The following is a 15,699-nucleotide window of genomic DNA, read 5'->3' as shown; positions in this document are numbered from 1 at the left end:
TTGGCGGAAGTCTTCATTAATTTGTAGTTCCTCAAAGGCACACATTGTTCTCTTTGAAGATAAATCATTTCAAAAGTATACTCTCTATAGCCAGATGCATTATTCTTCAGTTTTGGTAAGGCTCCTTTCTGGAGTTTGTTTAAAAGACGAAAAAAAAAGCTGCATAACACAAGCTGTTTAAAACTTCCAGGATATTTATCTGTAAATATATGTTTCTAAATTTAATTAAACCGAAACATGTCTTGCCAAATGCGACATTTTGTTTTGTTTTGTTTTTCCTCAAGCAACATTTAAATCCATCAAACTGTTAGATGGTGGAGTTATTTGTTTGCTTAAACCATAGTTTTGAAAGCCCAAAGGCTGGTTGCATTTGTGGCTTTAAACGAAACATGTGTTTTACTTCCCCTTATGCGTAGTGAGGAAGGAAGCATTTATTGAGTGAGTACTAGTATCCTTTATTTACATTTTCTCCTTTGGTCATCACAACAGCCCAATGAGGTGTACAGTAATCCCATGTTAACGACAGAACTTGGGAGGTCAAGTCAGCTGCCTGAGGACATCATCCATCCAGTATGTGGTAGAACTGGAATTTAAGCCTTGGTCCATTCGACCTCAGAATCCAGGCCTTTTCTACTGTCGTGACTTGCTGACTGTAAAATCCGTTGTGGCAATAATTTATATTCTTCTCATTGTACAACTGTCAGAGCAGTCCGTTTAAATGTTATGTTATTACAAGGGCCCTGCAAAATATGTGTGCTCCCCATCCCCATATACTGCCCCTTCCCCAGTGACCTCTCCCCTTCCTCGCTTAGTCTCAGACACACGGGCACACACCGTCTCAGGACCTTGGCGCTTGCTGCTTCCTTGCCTGGAGTGTTCTCTCAGGTGACTGCATAGCTCATCTACCTCCTCCAAGGCTTGAATCAGTGTTGGTGATGCCTTCCTGACCGCCTTATTTTAAATTGTAAAACACGTCCCTCCTTCTCCAGGCACTTCCTTCTCCTTTCCTGCTCTAGTTTTCTCCTTCGTATTTATCACCATGGGCAAGCATGACAATGGAATGTTGGGCTTTCGTTTTACCGGCCAGTGTCTTGGTTTCCAGGTGGTGGGCCTCTCCAAATTGAAGCCCACTCTAACTATTGCAGGAGAGGGTCAAACCTCAAGGCAGAAGTTGGCAGGGCTGCCAGGGTAGTGGGATTATAGGGCAAGCTCAACCAGGCACACCGCATTCTAGGTCTGGGGCAACAGAGCCTATTATCAATCTTACCCACTGATGGGAATGGGGTTCTTGGTGTTTTTCTAGGCTTGAGGGTGTAGCTGGGACTGTCTGGCAAAGATCTTCAGTGCCTGTACCTGGGCAGAACTGGGGCAGAGAGGAACTCACAGTGAGGATCTTCATAAAGCTACCAAACAATGAAAAACCTGTGGTATTCAGTACAAATTTTGGTAAAATGTCTTCCACCCAAAAAAAAACCCCCAAAAACTAGGCGTGTAAACTCTTTGTGTTCTTGATGAAGATATGTAGCATGCTGCTGGGTTAGTTGTCTGTCTTCCTCACGAGGCAGTGAGCTCCTTGAGGAAGGAGACTGTGTCTCATTCATATCCGTCTCCCCAGTATCTAGACCAGCCTCTGACTATTCAGAGTCAGGAATCAGATTCAGATTCCATCCCAATCACTTGACATAGTTCCTGACGTATAGGAAGCACTCAATATGTAATAATAGCTTTTAATATTATTATTTTACAATTTTGTGTGTATCCTTCTGGAGAAGGTATCAAATGTGTTTAGTGTATTATGACTTCTGGAGAAGGCATCAAATGTTTTGAATGAATGAATCTCTTACATTTTGGAAATCACTAGAATTCTTAGGTTTCAGTCTCATTTCTAACATTAGAGTGTTAACCCAGAAAGCCCCACAGGGTTATTGGAAATCTATGTAATATAAAAGCTATGAAATACACTTACTTGTGAAACTGGCATCTTTGAATCCTTAGTCCTAGGCATAGTACTTGACATATAGTAAACATTCGTTAAATGTTGAATGGTGAGCACCAAAGCAAAACATACCATGCTACTACTATAATGGGTAAATTTTAAATAGCATTTGGATAGTCTAGTTGGAATATCACTTACATCTCAAGCAAACTGGATAGCTGAACAGCTTCAAATAAAGTGTATAAACTATACTTTAAAGTGTCAGAGTTCTGAGCTACATTTGTAATTCTTTGAAATATGATTTCAGGTAAAACATGGCTACTCCAAGAGAGTCTGGTGTACACTTATAGGAAAAACATTATATTATTTTCGTAGTCAAGAAGATAAGGTATGTATGTATTTTTAATATGCTAATTAGAGGAATTTTTTGTTTGTTATGGCTTCAAGTTTTCCCTTTCACTGTTCTGTTGCTAGCTCAAACTTCAGGATTTTTGATAAGGTTGAAATTTTGCATAAAATTTATTACTAAGGTAATCATAGACCTACAGGGGTTTTGATTCTTAATTATAAGCCTTAGTAACTTTTAATTAATTCTTCTTCTAAGACCTAGAAAAGTCTTCCTCTATCCCACTTTCAACATCAATTTCTCATATTTTCCAGGTCTGACAGACTAGATAAGGTTGATTGAAGGTAACAGCAAGCTAGGAAAAAAGAGCTGGGAAGGGAAAAGAATCCAGTCCTGTCCCAGGCCCTCGAATCCCTAGATACCACTTATCTATCCATCCATCTGCATATCTATATCCCATTCGTTCATTTTTAATTAATCTCCTCCCCGCCAAAACTTGAGTTATTGCATTTTCAGAGTAAAAAAGATGGGTATCTTCCAAACGTGAAATGTATACCTAATTATCATTGTGCATACCCCATGTCATCTTTGGATTACTGAAACTATAAAAATTGAACTAACATGGACCAAGAGTATTTGCATAAAACAATGATGCCAGCTCCACAGAACAGCAGCCTATGACTGATTACTGTGTTAATGAGACTAAACTTCTTGGTCCACTGACCATGTAGGTCAGTTAGTATTTCTCTGCTCTATTTTCATAGTCTGCTCTCTCAGTTCTGACTAGCCATATTTAAAATGCATGCCATTATTCTCAGTATCGCTCACGGGTTGGTACTTAACACAGTGCAGCCATTGAGAGTGATATCTCTGAAGTAATGTGGGAATATGCTCATAAAAATAATACAAGAATAAGCACAGTACAAAATTGCATATTCAGTATAACCCTAACTCAATTATCAGTCAGGAAAACAGAAGCTACTCTGTGTATTCCAGTTTTAACAATTTTAATGCAGAATTAGGGACATACATAACTTTAGAAAAGTTGGGGGAGTAGAGGTCGGGGAAGCAGCTGCCACTGAAGATCTGAGAAGTCAGCACCAATGTCTGAACACAAAGCACAGAGGCAGCTGGTACTCAGCAGTTTACTGAGAAGCCTCTGTGACACATCAGCCCAAGCATCTGACTGCAGCTGTCTCAGGAGAATAATGACTCTTCTTTCACCCTTACCTTCCACATCGCATGAAAATTCTCTCAGGCAAGCGCTAATTTGGAGCCATGCAGGGAAGGGGATTCTGACAAATTTAGTTCCCAGCTTCTTTTCTGCAGTTACAGGGAGACTGTAGAAGAGGAAGTTTGGGATTCTGAGTTTATAATTCTCAGTCCAGCACATCTATGTAAGGATACACATAGCAGAAAAGTCAGAAAGAACTATACCAAAATGTTGAGTGGTAGTAGAATTATGGATGATTTTTTTCTTCCTTTTTTTTAATAACTTTCTATTTTTACCAAGTTTCTATATTCGTGTTTTATAAATAGAAAAATAATTTAAAATTTGCTGAGAGTAGAATTTAAATGTTCCTACTACTACTAATAATAATAATTTTGTTTTTTATTAAAAATGGATAACATTGATCACAGAAGGAACAAGTCAGAGGAATGTAGATAGCTGAACAGAAATCCATTATAATTACGGGAAAAGTATTGAGAATGCTTGTGAATCGGTATAGGCTTACTTCATTTTGTGCTATAGATGTTTCAGAAGCAATTTGTCTTTATCTCAATCAGTGTCTTTTTAAAAATTCAGTCAAAATATTTAAAAGCACCCGGTCTATTCACTGTTTATAGAACCGTGGTAAATCCTCTGGTAAAAGGAATAATCACCTTTAAATATTGGGGTGGGTGGAACCTTGATTGTCATATGATTGGGTATGTCTAAAGCACACAATTAGGGTAGTATTGTCATGTATGATCATAGTAGAATTAGTTTTCTTTATCCTATTTTTTTTTTAATCTTTTTTTTATCCTATTTTTTAAAGCTTGCTTTTTATTTATTAATGTGAATTTTCTGCCCTATTATTTTGCTTTTGTTTTACTGCCTTTCTTTTTCTGAAAGTATAGATAAGTTAATTTCACATTTTTCTTTCAGAAGTAAATTTTCTTCACTCAGTGCCCAGAATAGTGCTTTGCACATAGTAACTACTCAGAAAATAACTGTAATTAATTTAATGGGAAAAAGCAATGTTTCTCATAAAAGACAACACATTTAATCAAATGAATTAATTTTTTACTATTAATCAGCTATTAGGCAGATAAGATATCTAGGGTAAGACCTCACTGAGAAGCCGACATTTTAATTAGGTTTTGAAGGAAGTAAAAGAGGCAAGAGTACTCCAAGCCAAAGGAACAGCAAGTGCAGAGGCCTTGGCAGGAACATGCCGGCTGTGTTTGAGGAATAGTGAGAAGGTCAGTGTGACTGGACTGGACTCCGTTAGGGAGAGGATAATAGGAGATGAGTTCAGGGAAGTAACGGGGACCAAATCGCAGGGGACCTTATCATAGTAAGGACTTTGGCTTTTGCTCCAAGTAAGATGAGAAGCCATTTGAGGATTTTAAGCCAAGCAGTGACATGATCGGACCTATGTCTAACAGGAACACTCCAGCTACTGTCTGAAGGGAATTAGGAGGAGGCTGGTTAGGAGACTCTTACAGTAATTCAGGTGAGAGATGATTGTGGTTTAGTGTGGCAATGGAGGTGTGAGAAGAGACCAGATTCTGGGTATATTTTGAAAGATTTGCTGATAGGATTTGTTGACTAAAAGGGTATGGAATATGAGAGCAAGAAAAGGGGCAGTGACGATGCCAAGCTTTTTGGCCTGAGCAGCTGGAAAGATCAAGTTGCGAACAACTGGGATGGGAGAGACTGAGGAGAGCAGGTGGTGGGGGAGGACTTACCAAGTGACGTTGAAATGCTATTAGACATCTAAGTAGAGCTAGTGTGAGTCAGGAGTTATAAATTTGGGAGTAGCTAATACATGCTGATGCAAAAGCCATGAGCTTGGATGACATCACCCAGGGGAGTGAGTGTAGATGGGAAAAGAGTCCAAGCACTGAGCCCTGGGCCTGAGCGTGGAAATGTAAGATGGTAAATGTCCTTGGAGTTACAATGAACTTTTTCAGGCTGCAATTCCAAACCTGACCGAATATTTTAGAAGTTGTACATCTGAAGCAGACTGTGTGTGTTCCTGGAATAAATGGACTTAATTAAAGAAAAGTTTTAAAACAAATATGCTAAATATTCTACACAGCAAATAATTGTTTTCATCAGTAGAAGAGTAGGTAAAATTTAATATAAATCATTTTTAGGATGTTTTTCTTACACTTAAATTAAGATGAAAGAAATCATGGCATTTTTTGTGGTATATTACATGTGTAATATATCATATATGTGTATATAGCCTCAAAACACTCCTCATTTATTGGGGTTTAGAGTAATAGTTAATCACACTTCTTCACACCAGCTGTCTAACTTTGTTACTTTTTCTATGAATAGTATTGAGACTATGTCTACCCTTGTCCTTTTGATCCAATAACTTAATCAAATTAATTCTGTGGGGAAAAAAGTCAAATGAATATTTTGACTGAATTGCTTGACTAGGTAATGTGTCATTTTGGTCCAAATGAATAATCCAAACCATTGTATGGAAGTGGCTTCTTGCTTTTTCCACAAAAGTTAAATGTCTAGTATTCAAATTGTTCTTCAGTATTACAGTTGGCATGTTGGTTGTGGCTACTACTTTTGTAACAATGTGGATAATCCAATTAGCTTTAAGCATTCATTTAAAAAAAAGTATGCTTTATAAAGGTAAGAATGAAAAAGACTATGAAAAATTTTAGCAGGAGAATATTTAGAAAGTTCCTTCCTTACAATTACTATATTTACTTTAGTTTCCTTTAGGTCAGATCAAACTCTGGGAGGCTAAAGTTGAAGAGGTTGACAGATCCTGTGATTCAGATGAAGATTATGAAGCTAGTGGGCGAAGTCTTTTATCCACACATTACACTATTGTGATCCACCCCAAAGACCAAGGTCCGACTTACCTCCTGATTGGATCCAAGCATGAAAAGGTATGTAAGGTCTAATTGGTTGATTTAGAATGATTTAGACTAATATGATTAAGTATTGGTAATAATTTTCAAATGACCGTTAAGTGCAATCAAAGATTTACATATAGATTTGTTGGACATAGTATTTTTTAAATAATTTTATTTCTGATATATTTCAAACACAAAAAATATAACAGACACCCTTTTTTACTTAACAGATGTTAGATTTCATGGTATTTTTTTATCAGTGTGAAATTAGTAACCATCTAAATGTTCAACAGTAGGAAATTGATTAAATAATGTCCATATGATAAAATATCCTGCAGCCTTATCTCTTTTTTATATTAAAAATAGATAATTATAATTTCTGAATTTTACTAATATAGTATAAGCACGTCCTTAATATAATCTCAACTATATGAAAATATAATGTACGTATATATTTTAATAGAAAGAAAAAAGTTCAGTATATTTGGGGAGCAGAAAAATGGGTTCTTTTCTTTTCTTTCTTTCTTCCTTACATATAAAAAGTTATACATAATCAATGTATACAACTTGATGCTTTGGAAATAATTATGTGCTCATGAAACCATCACTGCAGTCTATGGCATAAACCTATCCATCACATCCAAAAGTTTCCTCTCAACCTCTTTTTTTTTTTTTTTTTTTTTTTTTTTAATTTTTATTTTATTTATTTATGGCTGTGTTGGGTCTTCGTTTCTGTGCGAGGGCTTTCTCTAGTTGTGGCAAGCGGGGGCCACTCTTCATCGCGGTGCGCGGGCCTCTCACTATCGCGGCCTCTCTTGTTGCGGAGCACAGGCTCCAGACGCGCAGGCTCAGTAATTGTGGCTCACGGGCCCAGTTGCTCCGCGGCATGTGGGATCTTCCCAGACCAGGGCTCGAACCCGTGTCCCCTGCATTGGCAGGCAGATTCTCAACCACTGCGCCACCAGGGAAGCCCCTCAACCTCTTTTTTAATTATTATTTTTGTGTGTGTGTGATAAGAACTACATAACATAAGATCTTCCCTCTTAGTAAATTTTAAAGTATGTATAACAATATTGTTAACTATAGGCACCATGCTGTATGATAGATCTCTAGGGCTTATTCATCTTTTTTTTTTTCTTTTTTTTTCCCAGGACTTATTCATCTTATATAACCACAACTTTGTACCTTTTGACTAATACCACCCTGTTTCCCCTTCCCCCTAGCCTCTGGCAACCACCATTCCCTCTCTGCTTCTATGAGTTTGACTATTTTAGATCCATCATATAAGTGGTATTATATGGTATTTGTCTTTCTGTGTCTGGTTTGTTAGCAGGCAACAAACCTGGTTGCTAACAAACCAGACACAGAAATGTCCTCCAGATTCATCTATGTTGTCACAAATGGCAGGATTTCCTCCTTTTTAAGGCTGAATAATATTGTATGTATATACCATATTTTCTTTACCCATTCATCCATTGATGGACACTTAGGTTGCTTCCATGTCTTTGCTATTGTAAATAGTGGTGTGATGAACATGGGGGTGCATATATCTTTTTGAGTTACTATTTTATATAAATTTATATTACAAACCTTCCTTCAGATAAATACCCAGAAGTAGAATTGCTGGATCATATAGTAGTTCTATTTTTAATTTTTTGAGGAAACTCCATACTGTTTTCCACAGTGCTGCACCAATTTACATTCCCACCAACAGTGTACAGGGCTCCCTTTTCTCTACATCCTCACCAATACTTGTTATTTCTTATCTTTTTTGGGTTTTGTTTTGTTTTTGATAGTTGCCATTCTAAAAGGTGTGAGGTGATAACTCATTGTGGTTTTCAGTTGCATTTCCCTGATGATTAGTGATGTTGAGCTCCTTTTTGTGTACCTGTTGGCCATCTGTATGTCTTCTTGGGAAAAATGTTTTTCAGATCCTCTGCCCATTTTTTAATTGGATTGTTTGTCTTTTTGCTATTGAGTTGTATGAGTTTTTAATGTATTTTAGATATTAACCCCTTATCAGAAATATGATTTGAAATATTTTCTCCCACTCAGTAGGTTATCTTTTCATTTTGTTGATGGTTTCCTTTGCTGTGCAGAAGCTTTTTAGTTTGACATAATTCCACATGTCTATTTTTGTTTCTGTTGCCTGTGCTTTTGGTGTCATACCCAAGAAATCATTGCCAAGGCCAGTGTCCAGAAGCTTTTTCTCAATGTTTTCTTGTAGGAGTTTTATGGTTTCAGGTCTGATGTTTAAGTCTTTATTCCATTTTGAATTGACTTTGTGTACTGTGTGATATCAGGGTCCAATTTCATTTTTTTTTAATAAATTTATTTATTTTATTTACTTATTTTTGGCTGTATTGGGTCTTCATTGCTGCGCACGGGCTTTCTCTAGTTGTGGCAAGCAGGGGCTACTCTTTGTTGCGGTGCATGGCCTTCTCGTTGCGGTGGCTTCTCTTGTTGCGGAGCACGGGCTCTAGGGTGCATGAGCTTCAGTAGTTGCAGCACGCGGGCTCAGTAGTTGTGGCTCACAGACTCTAGAGTGCAGACTCAGTAGTTGTGGCATGCAAGCTTAGTTGCTCTGCAGCATGTGGGATCTTCCAGGACCAGGGCTTGAACCTGTGTCCCCTGCATTGGCAGGCAGATTCTAAACCACTGCACCACCAGGGAAGCCCTCCAATTTCATTGTTTTGCATATGGATATCCAGTTTTCCCAACACCATTAATTGAAGAGACAATCCTTTGCCCACTGTATTCTTGGCAACCTTGTTAAAAATCAGGTGACCATATATGCATGGTTTTATTTCTGGACTCTCTATTCTGTCCCATTGGCCTAATGAAGCAATCATTAGGCCCATTGATGGACCTAATGTCTGTTTTTATGCCAGTACCATACTATTTTGATTACTGTAGCTTTGTAATATATTTTGAATTAGGAAGTATGATCCCTCCAGCTTTGTTCTTCTTGTTCAAAATTGCTTTGGTTATTTGGGGTCTGTTGTTGTTCCATGTGAATTTTAGGATTGTTTTTTCTATTCCTGTTAAAAAAAAATTGGGATTTTGATAGGGATTACTTTGAATCTCTATGGGTTGCTTTGGGTAGTATGGACATTTTAATAATATTAATTCTTCCAATCTATGACTGGATGTCTTTCCATTTATTTGTGTCTGCTTTAGTGTCTTTCATTAGTGCTTTATTGTTTTTGGTGTACAAATCTTTCACCTCCTTGGTTAAGTTTATTCCTAAGTACTTTATTCTTTTTTTTTTTTGCTATTGTTTTGGGATTATTTTCTTAATTTCCTTTTTGGATAATTCATTGTTAGTGTATACAAACACAACCGATTTTCTTAAATTAATTAGTTTATTTATTTTACTTATTTTTTGGCTGTGTTGGGTCTTCATTGCTGTGCGCGGGCTTCCTCCAGTTGTGGCGAGTGGTGGCTACTCTTCCTTGCAGTACACGGGCTTCTCCTTGCGGTGGCTTCTCTTGTTGCAGAGCACGGGCTCTAGGTGCACGGGCTTTAGTAGTTGTGGCATGTGGGCTCAGTAGTTGTGGCTCACAGACTCTCAAGCACAGGCTCAGTAGTTGTGGCGCACAGGCTTAGTTGCTCTGTGGCATATGGGATCTTCCCAGACCAGGGCTCGAACCCATGTCCCCTGCACTGGCAGGCAGATTCTTAACCACTGCACCACCAGGGAAGTCCCCACAACTGATTTTTGTATGTTGATTTTGTATCCTGCAACTTTATTAAATATATTAGTTCTAACAGTGTTTTTATGGAATCTTTAGGGTTTTCAACAAATAAGATAATGTCATCTGCAAACAGAGATAATTTTACTTCTACCTTTCCGATTTGGATGCCTTTTATTTCTTTTTCTTGCTCTGTTGCTCTGGCTAGGACTTCCAGTGGTATGGTGAATAGAAGTGGCAAGAGTGGGCATCCTTGCCTTGTTCCAGATCTTACAGGACAAGCTTTCAGTTTTTCACCATTGAGTATGATATTAGCTGTGGGCTTTTCTTATAAGGCCTTTATTGTGTTGAGGTATGTTCCTTCTGGGTATTATTTCCTTCTTTAAATTTTCTGGATTTCCTAGGTATTTTATATGTTCTATTTGTATGTACTAGGAGTCAGATTTTAAATTTGATAGAATTTGTTGTATTTCTTAAAAGAATATTAATTGGTTGTATTTATTCTAGTCTCTTAATGTCACATTACTTTCTTAATTTTCTTATGCTTTTCTAAATGTGAACAATGGGGAAAAGGTACTATGAGCACAATTCAAATAAGCTGGCTTCAGAACTCTTTAAGTGGCTTTTAGTTATTATTTAAAAATTAAGAGTGTTTTTTTTTTCCATTGTCAAAGTTTTCTACTGTTTATGCAAGTTGTTTTTTTCCTTAAGTCATCAAAAACTGTCTTGGTTAACATCTCTATTAATATGTTTTGATTTTTAAGGACACTTGGCTTTATCACCTGACTGTTGCAGCTGGAAGTAACAATGTAAATGTTGGATCTGAATTTGAACAACTCGTTTGCAAATTGCTAAATATAGAAGGGGAACCTTGTAAGTTTATAACGTACAACGCTTTATGGTTTATGAAATGGGCCCTAACTCCCTTAGCCTAATAGAATTTTCACTTTGCGGGTTCCTGTTTCCCTGAGATGTACCCATCTTCTCATAGGCTTTGCTTGTCACGGGCCAGGATTCTCACTGTGGTTCTTCGGCTCCAAGGACACCATCATTCCTTGATATGTCCATATCCTGTCACACCTCTCTGCCTTTGCTCACATTACTCCCTCTGCCTGGAACACCCTTCTTCCTTCACATTCCCCACCAACTTGATGAAATCCTACCTACCTTAGGAGCTCCCCCAGCCAACCCATCCCAACTCAACATCTGGCTCATAAAAGGTGCCTAATAAATGTTAAAATTATATCCCAATGCACTTTACCATTTAAAACTTTTATAGCATTTGTTGCTTTGCACTGAAGTTTTTTTTATGGCTAAGGTTTCCCCATTGAGAGCCTAGATTCTAAGCTCTGCTTTACTTAATAATAGAGATCACATTTTATTTGCAGTGTCTAGCATAGGAATTTAATAAATGTTGATTTTAGGAATGACTTCAAGTTCCTCTTTATCTTTCTGTCTCCTTCTGCTCTGGCTTCTCCTCTCTGTATCTTTCCCCAGCTCCCTCTCATGTACAGTCATCTCCCCACCTAGGTCACCAATCTTTAGCACATTTAAGCAACATGACAATGTCCTGGTAGACTTGTTTTGGCCTAGAATATTTGTACCAAACTCTTCTAGCTTTAATTTATCCAAAACAGAAATAGGAGAATCCCAATGGCCTGGAAACTGAAATAAAATAATGTTATCAGAGGTTTTTCATGAGTTTTATGACTTAAATTGTGAGCCAAGCCAGAATGAGGTAATTTCTAAAGGGCTGATTTAATGTGAGGGCAAAATAAGTGATTCTTTCTGTTTCCTGTTCATATTTCATTCTGTATTTAGCCTCTCAGATATGGAGACACCCTACTTTGTGTCACAGCAAAGAAGGACTCATTTCTCCTTTGACAACACTACCTTCGGAAGCTCTACAGACAGAAGCAATTAAATTATTTAAGGTAAGATTTTATATGGAGTTATATATTGTTAAAAAATTTAATAGGAAAAAATAAAACTTCAGATTATAAAGTTCCACTCTTTTCAAGAAAATTCAAAATGTGATGATGATTAAGAAAATCTACTGAAATAAAATTAGGTGAATTTAATATGCTTTCTGAGTGAGGATTTGAGATTTACTGCAGTAAACTATCTATGGTTTGGGCCATGTGAAACACTTAATATCAGAAGAATCATTTCCTCTTCAACCTCTCAAATGGAGAGATTCCTGACATCACTTGTACCTCAGTGTTGGGAGAGGGATCAATATCCTTCTTCTTCTCCAGTGCTACTCTCAAATTCTTATTACTCAACCTGTATTAGAAATCCGTGGTGACTTGAAGCTTACCATTCAACTATATCACTCTTAATCCTCCACCCTCATCATCTCTGTCATCAGTCACCTTCTGTTAACTCCTCAAATTTCATTAAGGATTTTGGCTCCCAACTCACATCTTTCTCTCTGCCTCAAATCTTGCCATTACCCTGAATTACTTTGCTATCACTTCACTCACCAATGCCATGGCCTTAAGATTCCTGACCTTCTCAATGTCAGTAAGCTTCCTCTCTACCCTGCTTCACCTTCCAATTCTCCATGTCCACACCCTGACCTCAACATTCCTCATAAGTACACCACTTCTAAAAGCTTAAATTCTAATGTGTCTTTCATTAACCATAATCTCTTAGCCCATGAGCTCTCTTATTTTCTTTCTTCCATTTCTCATCCTCATTAAGACATTTTTTTGAGCCATTTATTTTTTTTGAGATCAAGAGAGAGCACGATAACTGCCTCTTGGCTTTTCTTCCTTCTTTATCTAGTCTGGATGACTTTCATTAATACTCATAGTTCCTTGGAACCTGTAGTTCCGTGCATTCTTCAGCTGAACCCCAACCGAGATCAATGCTGCTGTCTTGCCTGCTTCCATATTAATCACATACATACTGCTAGAGAGCATCAAACAGCCGTATGGACTGGAGCCAATGTAAATCTGTGGTCTTCATTCCTTAGGGTCAGCTGTCTCTCCTTTTGCTTGTCTTTGGTCACATCCTCTCAAATTCCCTACTCAGTAATGCTCATCACAACAAACTTACTTTCTAGTTCATTGGGAAAATTAGAGGACATCAGAAATGATCACCTTGAATCTCTCTTCTCAACAGTCATTCTTTCATCTATTTTTTCCTCCATTACTCCAGTCTCAGAATATAATGTACCTTCTATGGATTCATGCCTTGACTCTGCACTGGGATCTTGGTACTTCATTTTCCCATAGTCTCCTAAAGTCTCAATTTTTGTCTCTCTTTTGGCTTTTTTCTTGCCTACATTCCACCCATCTCAAAAAATTATATATTTACTAGGTAATACTAAGGAATTGTTGTTAATTCGGGAAGGGGATAATGATGACATGATGGTTATGGGAAAAAAATCTTTATCAGTTGGAGAGCCCTACTGAAGTATTGGTAAAATAACATGATATACATTAGAATACTACAGAAAAAAAGTGGATGCAGGGGTTGAACGAAACAAGTGTGGCAAAATGCTTGTTGACAATTGCTGACACCAGGTGATGGGTACATTATACTGTTCTCTCTACTTTTGTTCATGTTTTAAAATTACCATAATGGAACGTTTTTAAAAATCCACCTGTAGAATACACAAATACCCAAAGCAAGAAAGACTTTATACAAATATATTTGAAAATCTGGTTGAAGTGATCAACTTTATAACAAAATATAAATGGCGAAAACCAATTACACAGGTGAATGAAAATTTAAACAGGGAAATTTACCAAACTTTATAAGTGTGGATAATTTCAATGCTGTTTAAACTGTCCCGAAGTATAAGAAAGAAGGAAATTTTGCAAAATTTTTTTCTTTTACTTTTTTGGGGGTAAATCTCAAACATATGTAAGAGTAGAGAGAATATTATGAAGTATAAGATACTCATCATCCAGCTCCACAGTTGTCAACATATGACCAATTTTATTTTATTCTCCCCAACCCCATTGCTCTCCAAGATTGGATTATTTTGAAGCAATTCTCAGTCATCATGTCACCAGATTCTTTTTGTGAAGTGAGTATTACTTTGATACCAAACCCCAGAAAATATTGTAGAAAACAGAGCATTTCATACAAAAACTAATAAAATATTAGTAAAGAGAATCCAACATCATACTAAAAGAATACTAATCATGACTAAGAGGGATTTGTTCCAGGAAATCAAGGATGGCTAAATATTAAGATGTCTATTAATATTATTTATTATTAAGTCGACAGTCATCTCTATAGATGGTGAAAAGGCATTCATAAAATACTGATATTTCCTTAACATAATAAAATATTTCTGCTTAGTAAAAACAAATGTCATGCTTTATGGGGAACTGCTTTAAACATTTTCATTAAAGTGAAGAACAAGACAATGATACTCACTCCCATTAATATTTTAAAAACTTCTTATTAAAGCATAATCTGTATAGAGTGTATCCCCATTATTATTAATTTTATTATTATTTAGCATTCTATTAGTGGTACTAACCAATTGCAATTAGGCAATGAAAACAAATTAGAAGGGAACAAATTGGAAATGCAAATATTTACAGATTATATAATTGTATACCTGGGGAAAAAAACTTAAAAAACTACTACAAACAGAAAAGATAATTCAATCAGATAGTGAGGTACAAAATTAATAAGCAGAAATCAAAACTTTTTACACGTACAAACAACAACCAGTTAGAAGATAAACGGAAGAACTTCTGCTTTTTGGCTGTGATGGAGCAACAGGAACTGGATTTACCCTACCAATGGTTTTCAGACTGTTGAATAACAGGGTGTGCAGGACAGTGATCCTCAGGAAAACAAATGAAGTAAGCTTTACAATCATTGCAGCTTAATATCTTGGAGAGAGTTTCATGACCACAGTGCATGGAGGGACACCCAAATAGTGCTTGGCAGTCTTCCTGAGTTACCAAGACAGAGTTCAGAATTTGAGGAGGCCAAGATGGTTAGAATTCACAAAACTGAGAGGAGTGAGCAGAAGAGAGTGGGAAAGTGCTCCACAGATTCATAGAGGGTTCCTTTTGAGTTTTTAGCTGAGACTGATAATCATATGTGTGTGAGGAAACTACCTGAGGCTAGGGAAAGAACTACCAGAAAAGAATAGGCAAAAAAAAAAAATTCCTGGAGCTTACACATAGCTGAAAATAGTTTGTATTCCTATCATCCAGAATGGAAAGACTTCCTAATGCACTAGGCAAGATAGAAGTCACATTGATTTTTAATAACCTAACCTCAGAAATGGCATACCATCATTTCTGCCATATTCTACTGGTCACACAGACTAACTCTAGTACAATATGGAAGGGATTGCCTCAGATACTGTCTGAATATCAAGAGATGGAGATCATTGGGGGCCGTCTTGGAGACTAGCAGCCATACTTCATATATTCAAGAAGGTAGAGGAAAGCATAAGCATTTTAAGAAGAGTAATGGAAGATATTTAAAAGATCCAAATTGAACTTTTAGAGATGAAAAATGTAGTGGCTAAAATGAAAAAAATACACTGGATGAGATTAACAACAGGTAAGATAATGCAGTAGGCAAGACTAGTGAACTTAAAGACATAGCAAGAAAAATTATCCAAAATGAAACACAGAGTT

The 15,699-nt window shown here is 36.9% G+C and overlaps 1 protein-coding gene across 1 annotated transcript in view; it reads left to right on the top strand.

Annotated features, from left to right (window-relative positions):
• Positions 1 to 15,699, top strand: part of PLEKHH2 (pleckstrin homology, MyTH4 and FERM domain containing H2) — a 111,987-nt gene that overhangs the window by 68,960 nt on the left and 27,328 nt on the right. Inside the window, exons 16-19 of the mRNA XM_036874029.1 lie at positions 2,244 to 2,324; positions 6,231 to 6,410; positions 10,837 to 10,945; positions 11,894 to 12,006. Coding sequence (XP_036729924.1) covers positions 2,244 to 2,324; positions 6,231 to 6,410; positions 10,837 to 10,945; positions 11,894 to 12,006 — 483 coding nt within the window. The remainder of the gene's footprint in view (positions 1 to 2,243; positions 2,325 to 6,230; positions 6,411 to 10,836; positions 10,946 to 11,893; positions 12,007 to 15,699) is intronic.

The sequence above is a fragment of the Balaenoptera musculus genome, chromosome 13, assembly GCF_009873245.2.
Source record: "Balaenoptera musculus isolate JJ_BM4_2016_0621 chromosome 13, mBalMus1.pri.v3, whole genome shotgun sequence".
NCBI classification, from domain to species: Eukaryota; Metazoa; Chordata; class Mammalia; order Artiodactyla; family Balaenopteridae; genus Balaenoptera; species Balaenoptera musculus.
Note: the sequence above shows the minus strand (reverse complement) of the source record. Positions and strands in the feature narration are given on the sequence as shown.